Raw genomic sequence first — 12,651 nt, forward strand, 5'->3', positions numbered from 1 at the left:
CTTTAAAATGACACTCTACTTTTGCATCCATGAAAATCCCCTTTTAAAACTACATCTCCCTCAACAAAACAAATGCCAGCTGTTTTGAGATGTTTTGTCTACCTCATAACAATTGTATTGAAGACACCTGGCTGGAATAATATAGTAAAGGTAAAGGTTTTCTCCTGACATTAAGTCTAGTCATGTCCGACTCTGGGGGTTGGTGCTCATCTCCATTTCTAAGCCAAAGAGCCGGCGTTGTCTGTAGATGCCTCCAAGGTCATGTGGTTGGCATGACTGCATGGACCACCATTACCGTCCCACTGGAGCGGTGCCTATTGATCTACTCACATTTTTATGTTTTCAAACTGCTAAGTTGGCAGAAGGTGGGGCTAACCACGGGAGCTCACCCTGCTCCCTGGATTTGAACCACTGACCTTTTGGTCAGTAAGTTCAGCGGCTCAGTGGTTTAACCTGCTGTGCCACCAGGGGCTCCTTTGGAAGTTTTATTTATTGTTACAATAATGAAATCTGTATTAATTGCCATTTCGAAATATTACATCTATTAGATTGCTGTTAGTTCAGGCAACACGTCAGGAGAAGGGAGGAGGAAAGGTTAAGAGTGAGTAATCAACTTCACAAACATTCAGGGACATTCAGAACTCATTCAAGTCAAAGCTGAATTAGGCCTGAGAAGTAATGGCCAGCTAGATAAAGATAATGCAAACTCTGAATCTCTGATTCAGTCTGAGAATCAAGTGGAGAGAAGGTGGAGCTGGGAGGAGCAGGAGGTGGAGTTGAAGACGGAGCGTGGTTGGAGTGAAGAAATGTTAGAGCAGAATGTGTGTCTGTTTGGACATGTATATAAAACCACGGGTGTGGTAGCATTCTAACACTACAGACCGCTCCCCGGCCCACCACCACTTTTTTGAGTTTTTGCTTCTGCAGAAATAAAGCTCCAGTGTTTATAATCTCCTCGTTCCTGATCTTAATTGGGAAACAAGGCCAGAAATATATGTAAAGAAAGGACTGTCATTTCATCATTGTTAGTCCAGCTGGAGCCACTCACTGAATCAATGGGATTTACATAAAAGTCAACTCACTGCTTGATCATTTGTTCTACTGTAGCTGGGGCTACCAATAAGATTCCAGTCTACAGCTTCAGCTGTCATTACTCATGCTGTTACAGGCAGTCCCCAAGTTACAAACATCTAACTTACATTAGACTCATAGTTAGGAATGGGGTGAGAACACAGGAAATGAGAGAAATCTACCCCCAGCAGGGGAAACTCTCTGCTGTGAGAATTATCATGGTAAAAAAGGTGTCTCCACTGAAGTTTTATCACCAATTATTATTTCCACAAGAAGCTTTTTTTCCCTTCAAAATCCAATTATCAAAGGGACAGAAAGAAAGGTGACATCTGCTCAACAATGGCACAGACAGCAAAATAAACAACACAGGTAAAGGTTTTCCCCTGACATTAAGTCCAGCCATGACTGACTCTGAGGGTTGGTGTGCATCTCCATTACTAAGCCAAAGAGCCGGCATTGTCTGTAGACAATAAGGTCATGTGGCCAGCATGACTGCATGGAATGCCATTACCTTCCTGCTGGAGCGATACCTATTGACCTACTCACATTTGCATGTTTATGAACTGCTAAGTTGGCAGAAGTTGGAGCTAACAGCGGGAGTTTAACCTTCTCACTGGATTCGAACTGTTGACCTTTAGGTCAGCAAGTTCAGCAGCAAGTTCATTTTAACCCGCTGTGCCATTGGGGGCTCCATGACCTCTTCTTATGCTATCCAAAACACACACACACAGATATATCTGGAGTCACATTTAAAATGTACCGATTCCATCTTACATTTAACTTAAGAACAAACCTATAGAAGAGGCTAGCATTTACCCTTAAAGTCTCAAAAAGCATTTTACTTGCTCTGGAAATATTTACCTTTGCACAAATAAGAATATCTAGGAAGTCTAAACGCCTCTTCTTCAAGATCTTCTCAAGTTCTTTCTCATTCTTAAGGGACTCCTTTCTCTCCCTTATTACATTGTCTGCAGTAAATATAAGAAGAGAACAAGAACATAAGAGTTAAAAAAACATTTACTTATCAATAATAAGTAATTAATTTGTTGTGGAATTCAATTTATCCTTTGAAGCAAGGAGACAGGCAGACCACAGTTTCAATTTCAACAGTTTATTTTGGTGGAAAGGTGGCAGCCCGGCTGAGCTGGAAGAAACAGAAAATGCCACCCCCTTCTTCAGTCAGCATGTAGGATTTATAGCATTCTATAGTGCATATGCAATTGGCTATAAAAATTATGTGGTGTCTATCTAAGTTTCTATGTCCTTGGAAATGCCTGATTTATATATATTAAAAAAATCAGATGTTAGCTATTATATATGCAAGCGCACTTATATTCTTTCTAGTACTGCCCTTTAGCAAGCAGTTTACCACTCCCACACTATTGAGCAAAGCCATGTAAGAAGAAGAAAAAACCCTTATTTTTATGCTTCTCCATTAAATCTATTAATTTTATTCAAAGAAACAAACTTACCATCATATGAACAAGCAAAGACATATGCAAGGAAACAAATTACACCAAACAAAAGGACAATATCATCCCCTCATCCCCACAAAGACATAGTTTTCTTAATATAAGCACTAACCTACAATGAGTAACAAAATCACTAAACTTCCTAGGGGAAGGAGAATGTAATATCTGCAGGAAAGTAGCAAACAAAACAGTTTAAGTACATACATCAAAGAAAGAACAGAATGAAGGGAAAATAGTGCAGTCCTCCCCCAACCCATTTGAGGCTTCAACTTTTGCAAAAGTCATTAATACAGCATTAGCTCTTTAGGAATTCCTAGACCTACCAGTGCAGCTCTATGTTCAACTTTGCCAGATATTGCCCATGGAGCTATGTCAGAGAACCTAGAAATTGGGTTGCTGTGAATCTTTCAGGCTGTGTGGCTATGTCCCAGAAGCATTCTCTCCTGGAACATGGCCATACAGCCCGGAAAACTCACAGCAACCCAGTGATTCCAGCCATGAAAACCTTCAACAACCTAGAAATTCTTAGAGATAATGCTTCTTTAGGAATCTCTAACTCTCCCAGCACAGTTCTAAGGCCAACTTCCAGTGGTTCAACCAATGGAAGCTGATCATAGAATTGTACTGGAGAAGTAAGTGATTCCTAGATAATTATTATCTCAGATAAAAAATAGTGTGTTTTACTTGTAGGTTTTACAGTTTTGTGGGAATTTTTTTAACCCCAGAAAATGTGGGCTGGTGGAGTTATTTACTGGCCAAACTACAGTGAATTAAACCAGCATTCTTGCCTTTGTCCTTTCTCTGACACTTTTAAGCTACTTGACCCTTCACAATTCAGCAATGTTCATGCAAGCTCCAGAAACATTTAACCCACAGTGATGCAGGGGAAAGGACTATCCTTATAAAACATACCTGTGTGATGATGGGCTATTTTGCAAGCGTTGTAAAACCGGCGCCCCTGGGAGCTAAACTGGAAGGTGAAGTCATTGTGGAGCAATGGCGACTTCAGCCTCTGATCAAACAAGTAGGTAAGGTCATAGACAGCCTTAATATAGGCATTATCCCTGCAGGCAACAACAAATGTAGAAAAATGTAAGACACAGGAAGCAAACACAATCATAACTAGGAAGACAAACCAAAAGTAAGCACTATTAGAAAATACCTCAAAATAAAAATGAATAGAATCAGGCTGAAAGTACTCCAGAATAATAGCAAAACTGTGTTATATAGCAAGCACATTTATCATTTTCATCTTTAATTTTTCAGACTAACCAGGAAGAACTTCTGGCCCATAGGGTTGCCCATCCAGCTCACTCCAGCAGACAATTAGTGGTAAGAGTTCTGAAAAAATCCCAAGTCTCAGAAAAAAAACTGACATTGAATTAATTACTGACATTTTCCTTCAGTGAATCATATCTTCCAACATTTCTCAGATGAAAACTGAGACACATGGTCAAGTAACATCAGAGTGTGATCAAGACAGTAAAAAGTATTAATGAGGAAGAACACACAAGGTGTGAAAGGCCACAATCAATTGCTTGCGTTCAATTCTCCTGGGAAGGGCAAGACAATCTGTGTTCCAAAAATCAAATTATTTTAAAAGTCTCATGTAGAATGACAAAAGCAGAGGATAAGCAATATGTGCCTGCTGGGCTACCGAGAGATTTCAACTGACTCAGTAATGCTGAGGACAGCCAGAGTGTTATCGTGGCCTGAATGCTGGACTAGGGCCCCATCTACACTGTCATTAAAAATTGAGATTATCTCCCTTGAACTGGATTATATTCCTGTGTAGACTCATGTGATCCAGTCCAAAGCAGATGATCTGGGATCAGAGACTAGATTATATAGTAGTGTAGATCTTGCCTAAGACACTGTGAGACCAGGGTTTGAAACCTTGCTCAGCCATTTAAAACCGATTGGTTGATCTTGGGCTAATCACACTCTTTCAGCCTTAGAGGATACAAAGCTAACCCCTCTCAAAACAATTTTAGTCTAGAAAACCCTGTGATAGGTTTAGGGTTACCATACGTCAAAAATAACCTTGAAGGCCCACAGCAACAGTATTACTGAGATAAAGAAATGTGTTCCCTACCATCAGGGTCCATGCCATCCCTACCCACAACGCTTCCCTGCTTCCTCTTTGGATCCTCTGCCTTTTTTGTATGAGGAATTGGGTGTACACCCGACTCCTCTGGGCTCTCTGACATAATGTTGTCGACACAGTAGTAGGTCTGCATCATGTGGTGGGCTCCAGAGGACTCCATGCCAGCAGAGGAGAGAAGTGGGAAGAAGACACTTCTCTCCCTGCATGTGATGAGATCATCTATGATAGGTTTCTCTTAGGGTTACCATAAGGTAAAGGTAAAGGTTTCTCCTGAAGTTAAGTCCAGTCATGTCTGACTCTGGGGGTTGGTGCTCATCTCCATTTCTAAGCCGAAGACCCAGCGTTGTCTATAGACGCCTCCAAGGTCATGTGGCCGGCATGACTGCATGGAGCGCCATTACCTTCCCGCCAGAGTGGTACCTATTGATTTACTCACATTTTGCATGTTTTTGAACTGCTAGGTTGGCAGGAGCTGGAGCTAACAGCGGGCGCTCAAGCCGCTCCCGGGATTTGAACCTGGGACCTTTCGGTCTGTAAGTTCAGCAGCTCAGCGCTTTAACGCACTTCGCCACCGGGGCTCCTATAGGGTTACCATAGGTCCAATAAAATTTGAAGGCACACAATAACAGTATTACTGGGATAAAAAGATGTTCAGTGAAAAATTCCTTCCACATTACATAGGTTAATGAAGGCCAGCAGGCTCTGTGTATATAGCACAGCCTCCCCCAACTGTTCTGATTTAACAGGGAAGGTCTTTATTGATCCTCTACCATCCCACTTTTGCAGCTGCTTTTAAAAATTCCTAGTTTTTTTCTTCCTCCTTTGTCCTCAGATTATTGCCAATGCTGTAAACTGAATGAAAAGTGTAAAAGTAGTTTGCAATCCATTAAATCATGGAAGGGGAGTAATGCAGATGGAGGAGTCTTGTACAATAGGCTCAGACAACTGTTGCAGCCTTTCCTAATATCTGTGTTCTTCGGCATTAATAACTTTTGCTATGTTGACTGCCCTCTGATGTTGCTTGGCCAAACATGTACCAGTTTTCATCTGTGAAATATTGGAGGGTGTAATGTCATGGTATACTGACATTGTATACTGACCTTTCTGTTTGACAGTTACTCTTATTGCTGAAGGCACATTTCATGATGGTATCAAGAGTCATCAGACTGACATGTTTGAATATCTCCACTGATGCCGTACTATCTTTTGATACCTGCTTCTCCAGGATATCCTAATGTTTCAAGAAATGGAATGGAATAATAAAAAGGAACTCTCCAAAGTGATTGACATATTATTGGACACTGAATCATATACTAGGACAGTGCTATTCAAAGTGCTGGTCCCTGAGTCATCTGTTTTGCAGTCTGGTGCCTGCAAAACTTGCAGCTAAAAAAAGGAACAGTTCTAATCAATGGGCAAAAATAAGAGACCAATCCCTGCACATCAGCAAAAAATATTGCTGGTTTTAGGTTAGCATGTGAAGTATTGTATGAATATGTTGGCCAGATCTCAGAGACACTGGTAAAATTATGGGACACTGAAAACACCAGAAAATACAGCCAATTCTTCCTGTGCACCTCTTGATTAAGACAGATACTCTATTACGGATCTGATTTCTGTTCTAAAAGTAGATGTGAACAGTTGAAGTTGATGATAGAATATACCATACCATAGCTTCCTCTCAAGATACTAATGCATGAGAACATCTGCAAGGGAGAATTATTGGGCAACAAGTATTACTTAACTTTTTGTTCACTCAGTTTTTTATCATAACTTTGCTTTACGCCCTATTGCCACAGCTCTGTTGCATTAATAAGCTTAGATGGGATCATTAAAGCCTTTATGGAGAAGCTGTGGAAATCAGGTAGTGCCATTAAGGATTAGCCACTCTTCCCACTGCTGTTTCCTTGACAAAACTAACCTACCTGGCCAGGGCTGTAGCCAAGGGGGGGGGGTAGGGGTTAACCTCCCCTCCTGAAAATTTTCAGGTTTAAAACAAAACCTGGTTTCCTTGTGAAATTTAATTGGCTAACCAAATCCCCATGAATGTCCACTGAAGTTTATCTGTCTTGAGTGTCCACTGAAGTTTATCAATGGAGCCTGATTTCAAAATTATTTTGCATTAATGGAACTACTCTTCATGATTCATTAAAAAAAAGCCCCCCCCCCCTCAAAAAAAAATCTTCTGGCTATGGCCCTGTACTCGGCCATATGGCCACTAGCATGTATTCAGCTCATGGGATGAACTGAATACTAGATGGAGCCCATGATCTACAAGTCTACATAGCACAGTTATATCAGTCCATGCATTGATATTCAAGTTTTACCTAACAAGATGAAACACACAGAAACTAGTTAAAGTTACCATCTGAGAGTAATGAAAATTATAATTTAATTTAGATGCATAAATTGATGTTTATGCGGGCCTTTTCAAGTCCTTCCAAGCCAAATATGGTGGTATAAATTATTTAGCTCCAATGGAAATGACTGCGCAGTTAATGCCACATATTCAAATCAGCCTCAGATTCCAAACAAACATCTTGAAGTAGCAAAGGAGCCTTGGATTACGACAAAAAAGATCTGGGATGAAAGGGGTTATTAAAAGACATCATCAAAGCTTTATTTGGGAAACTGCTAAACCCGAGCACAACATTAAAGTGGTGCCAGCTTCCCATGAAGGAAGTGGATGGAACTAAAGTTGTGATTGTGGCAATAAGATTTCTTACCAGCATTTGCTTGACCGATTCAACCATAACATTGATGTAAGGCTTGAGAATATCATAATGGAAGCCTGGAGTCAGCAGCTTCCGATGTTGCTGCCATTTAGGACCATTCAGAATCAACAAGCCCTTTCCTACCAGAGGAAAGGAGAAGGTCAGAAGCATGTATCAAAGATGTTTGTTTGTTTTTGTATAGTGCATTTTTTGTAGAATATATTTTTTCTAGGGACCTCCAGGTGATTTTGTGGGATACTTCTAACTAGAAGTTATCATGCAATCATGTTGGGGGACCTAGCAAAATGGTTGAGGGAATACCTCTCTAGAAATTTTCTAGGCCCTCCAGAGTGACAATGGTAAACTACAATAGAAGTCACTCATTTCAATAGAGTTCACTATTGGTCTGTTGTGAATTTTTGTGGTTGATAAGAGTTCACTATTATCCACAGTTTTCTGTTTCCATTGCAAATTCGGGGATGTATCTTGCATGGATATGGAGGTCATACTATAAATGTTTTATAATACCTTTAAGGGTACAAACTTTTCTAAGCAGCATACATATTGAAAACTAATATGCAGCTTCTCCAAACTGGACAAATTTGTTGGGACTTCACAGTTTTCATTGTGTAATCATCACTTATATTTTGAGTTCCAAATGCTTTCATATATGTGTGTGTCTACTTCCTTATACAATGATTTCTGTTAATTACCACAATTTCTTATTCCCTAGCTGACTGCTGCATTTCTCCCTGTCCTGGGACACTTCAGCATGCTCTGCATTCCAAATCTGTGTGTGCACTTGTTGTTGTCTGAGGGCAGTGCCTTATGCTGTGGGATGTGGATGTTCATTTTCCATGCTTTTGCCTTTTCATTGTTTCCTTCTCCAATGCCTCTCCAGGGAAACTGTCACTGATCTATGATTGCTTATTTGTATTTCTTTTGTTTGCCTTTCTCCCAGTGTGAAAGCACAAACCAACCCTTGGACCTTTAGCACTGTAATCTACTGTAATCTATGCTTATATTGCTGCAGTTTTTTTTTTTAGGTGAGATCACACATCTGTGCTCCTTGTGCAAAATGAAGCATTGAGATATGCTGATATTTAAATCTTTGTTCTATTTATATTTTAATATTTGTTCTGTGTATTTTAATATATGTGTTTTGTAGAGATACATTTTAATATGTGTATTTTATTTAATGTTTGTGATAATTACGTGTTTTAGCTATTTTGCAACCTTCCTTGAGCCGTGAGTAGAGGCCAGTCAGAAATACTACTACTACTACTACTACTACTTCTTCTTCTTCTTCTTCTTCTTCTTCTTATTATTATTATTATTATTACTTTTATGAGACCTCAAAACCCGGAGGAATGTGGCTTCAGAGACACAGATACGGATAGCCCCAAATACAACTGGCTTAACTACAACTTGGACTTTTTCACAATACACATTTATAGCATTATGAATCTATGTTAACTTTCATGGTTCCATTCCTATAGAGCTCTAGAATTTGAAGTTTATGGAGTGGCTGTTAAAAATTTCTAGCAGAAAGCTCTAGTACTCCATAAAATCACAAGTCCCAGCATTGCATGGGATAAAGCAGTGGACTTTTTTTAGTGTTGTGATTTTATCTGCCCTGCCCCTGCTGCATCTTATGAAATCCCAAGCTTAGTAGTTGGGGTTTACTGACTTTTTAAAAATCATGTCAGAAGCAACTTGAGAATATATTGCAAGTCATTTCTGGTGTGCAAGGACATTGCCCAGTGGACGCCCAGATCATCTTGATGGGAGGCATCTCTCATATGTCCCCCATGGGAAGCTGGGGCCGACAGACAGGAGTGCACCCCGTCTCGCCGACCTTCTGGTCTTCAGGTCAGCAGTTCAGCCAGCACAAAAGGTTTAACCCATTGCACCACCACCGCTTACTGACAGAATTCTAAATCTTTGTTTCAAATTTAGTAATTTCAAATTAATACAGTACATTTAAGTATTGAGCTCCTATGTAACCTACACTAGAATTAACATAGTTTGACACCACTTTAACTGCCATGGCTCAATGGAATCATGGAGGTGTAGTATTATGAGTCCTTTAGCTTTAGCTGTCAGTGATGACGCGTCATCAAACTACAAATCCCATGATCCCATAACATTGAATCATTACATTATGTGACAAAATTTGACAAATTTTCTGTTCCTGGTTTGAAAGTATTATTTCCTGTTTAGGTCTGCAGTACTTAATTTGAAAATAGTTGTTATGCACCAGAAATTTCGTTTTTGTGGTTGCCACAAACTGTGTTGAATTGGTTGAGACTCTATGAGATATTCATTGAAAACTTATAGCAAAGTATCTTGCAGGATGTCTCACAAAAACAAAGTTTTTGCATTTTAATAAACTGTTTCCATGTTTGTATGATAGAGCTAATTAGGGAATGGCATTTATAACCTAGGAACAAATATCATGCTACATAGTGTTATGGTTTATTTATTTATTTGCTTCATTTATACCCTGCCTTTTTCACCCTGTAGGGGATTCAAGACAGCTTACAACTCCAGCAAAATTCAATGCCATTTAAAACATAGCAATAAAACATATACCATATTAAAACAATAACAATTAAATAATTAAAAACAGTTGAACAATAAAGCACTTTTTAACAATAAACAGATTAAAAACGTAAAGCGCATAATTTCATCCATCCATAATCCTAGCTCATAATCCTTATTCAGACTATGTTGAATTCCATAATAACTCATTCTTCAAATGCTTGTGTAAAGAGCCAGATATTTTTTTTCTAAAAACCAGAAGAGATGGGGCCTGCCTGATGTCGCTGGGGAGGGAGGTTAAAGTGATGTCAAACTGCATTAGATGCACCCAAAGTCAAACAAATGCATTTGCTGTGCAAACTCTCCAGCAAGCTCTATTTTAGGAACCACACACCTTCACAGAATACATTGATTTATATAATTAGAAAAGAATTATACATACCAATCCATGGAATTAAGAAGCCATATACTAGAAGAACTTTAGGATCTAAATAATGGTATAAATGCAAAAGAACACAATTTTATTACATAGAATCATCTTTTGTGAGCACAAATATAAAAGTTGCATTTTCTAAACAGTGTTTTGATGCACAAACTATGGAATTCTCCCAATACATGTCTCCCTCAGTTCTGTTGCTGGGCAGATGCAGAGCATAATCACATTCCTTTGCCAATTTGAATGTGAGCCAATGTGTTGAAAAAGTAGACCATGAACAGCGTAGCATAGCATGGATCAGTGTGACAAATTCAGCCACTCCCTATGTGTTTCTGCGTGGAGTGGGGAGAGCAGATCAGTGATTCCCAAACTCTATAATATTCAAAGTGCTTTGAACTTCATCTCCTTGAAACCTTAGCAGCCTAGGTCAATTATCGGGGATCCTGGGAGCTGAAGTCCAAAACACATGGAAGACCCAGCATTTGATAACCACAGGAGTAGATGAACAAACAAATAATGGATGTGTTTGGAATCAATGTACCATTAGGTTTTAAAATGAATTGTAATAATACCCAGGAAAATCCACCCAAAACAGATTGGACAGTCCCATGTTTCTGAGCACATGTTCATGCAGTTAGTCACATTCTTCTGTTGGCTAGAGGCAAGAGAAAGACTCAGCACAAAACATATGCAGAAGATTGCTTGTCTCTGCTTTTCCAGATTTGCTTGCCCTTAAATCTTAAATGAAACTAAATTCAAATGGATTTCAAAATATCAGGAAAACAAACAGCATTCATAAACTACTGCTGTGGAGTAAAGGTGTGCAATGTCATCATTTGATCAAAGAAGGGAGTAAGAGATTAAATTTCTTACCATTTTTACTAAAGACCGCTTTCGCATATTCAGGATGATTGATGTATAAGGCATATAAAAATTGTCCAAACCATAGCTGATGACATTGTGGGTATTTTTCTGCCCAGGCTGCTGTAGTCAAGAACTCTTCCTCTGGTGACATCTACATTATTTGTTTGAATATCAGTAATCAGTTTACAATACATCATGGGCATTATGTTTGTATAGCTAGTCAGCAATACTAGTATTTCTTTATTTTATTTATTTATTGCATTTCTATACTACTCTTCTCACCCCTTGGGGGGACTCAGAGCGGCATACAACATGGCAAAATGGCAAACATTCAATGCCGAACATACATATAAAAGCAATACATAACATAACTAAATCAATGACATATAAATATGAAATAAAACCATTAAAAAGAAACATCATAACATGAACATAAAACCTATTAAACATTGCACCTTTAGTTTTAGATAATGAGGCATAAAGCTCAGATTAATGCAGGTGAAGCAAAGATACAAAGATGAAATGCCCACTTAACCATGGAAGCCCACTGAGTGGCATTCTGTCAACATCAGAGGAAAGCCATTTTTCCAAGATCCTAACAGTAAAAGGATCACCACTATCACCATGTGCATCCCATTTTAGATACAAAACAATGCACATCAAAACACACATACACACAATGCTGTTCCAGAAGTCACATTACCTTGTGGACATGACCGTACAGCCAGTGTGTGGGAGGCAATGGAAAACATCGGAGAGCATTGATATCTTGCTGTCTGCGCCAAAACACTTTGATAACTTTCAGGATGACATAGGTGAAGCTCAGAAGAAGTACTAGATGGAAAATCTGAGAGGAATCCCGAGGCAGCCAAGAATTATTGACAGACTCCAGTACAGTGTTCATTCTCTCTGCTGGTTTCACTCCGTTTTCTTCTCCAGACCTGACATCTAATTCAGCATAGTCTGAAATGATGCCTTGTCTTCAATGATTCCTCTAGAAATGCATGCCACAAGAAGTGCGCAGAAGGAAATTCACTATCATGTTACCAAAGCCTGTCACTGCCAAGGAGGGCTGGACCTAGGCTCAGCCAATAAAACCCACTCTCATGAGCTGTTTTCTCTTGGAAGAGAACGTGTGTCTCTATTCTCTATGCTCTTGAACAATATCAAGTTACAAAGCATGTCAACTGTTGACATAGCCTGTTTCCTGACACATGTTAGCATATTAGAGACACACAGAATTTGTAGAAATTATCTTTAGGGGATAAAATTTGGCCGCAAAAGGATGTTTTTTAAACTCTCAGATAATTTCAGTGCCACTTGAAATATTGGAGGCTGTATAGCTTGCCAAGTTTTTTTGGACCAAAGAAAACAACCACCTGCAGAAAGGTCAACACCTAATGCAGGATTTCCCCAATCTATCATTTTTGTTTCTCTCATGTC

General features: G+C 39.2%; 1 protein-coding gene across 1 annotated transcript in view; it reads right to left on the reverse strand.

Moving 5' to 3' along the window:
• The window catches only part of LOC100562694 (cytochrome P450 4B1), a 29,769-nt gene extending 17,501 nt beyond the window's left edge, over nt 1–12,268 (reverse strand). Inside the window, exons 1-7 of the mRNA XM_003224418.3 lie at nt 11,912–12,268; nt 11,218–11,359; nt 10,351–10,395; nt 7,377–7,504; nt 5,751–5,881; nt 3,456–3,607; nt 1,933–2,039 (exon numbers count right to left, since the gene is read on the reverse strand). Coding sequence (XP_003224466.2) covers nt 1,933–2,039; nt 3,456–3,607; nt 5,751–5,881; nt 7,377–7,504; nt 10,351–10,395; nt 11,218–11,359; nt 11,912–12,112 — 906 coding nt within the window. The 5' untranslated portion in view covers nt 12,113–12,268. The remainder of the gene's footprint in view (nt 1–1,932; nt 2,040–3,455; nt 3,608–5,750; nt 5,882–7,376; nt 7,505–10,350; nt 10,396–11,217; nt 11,360–11,911) is intronic.
• Nucleotides 12,269–12,651: the final 383 nt, after the last annotated feature.

This window comes from Anolis carolinensis, chromosome 4 (assembly GCF_035594765.1).
Source record: "Anolis carolinensis isolate JA03-04 chromosome 4, rAnoCar3.1.pri, whole genome shotgun sequence".
NCBI lineage: Eukaryota > Metazoa > Chordata > Lepidosauria > Squamata > Dactyloidae > Anolis > Anolis carolinensis.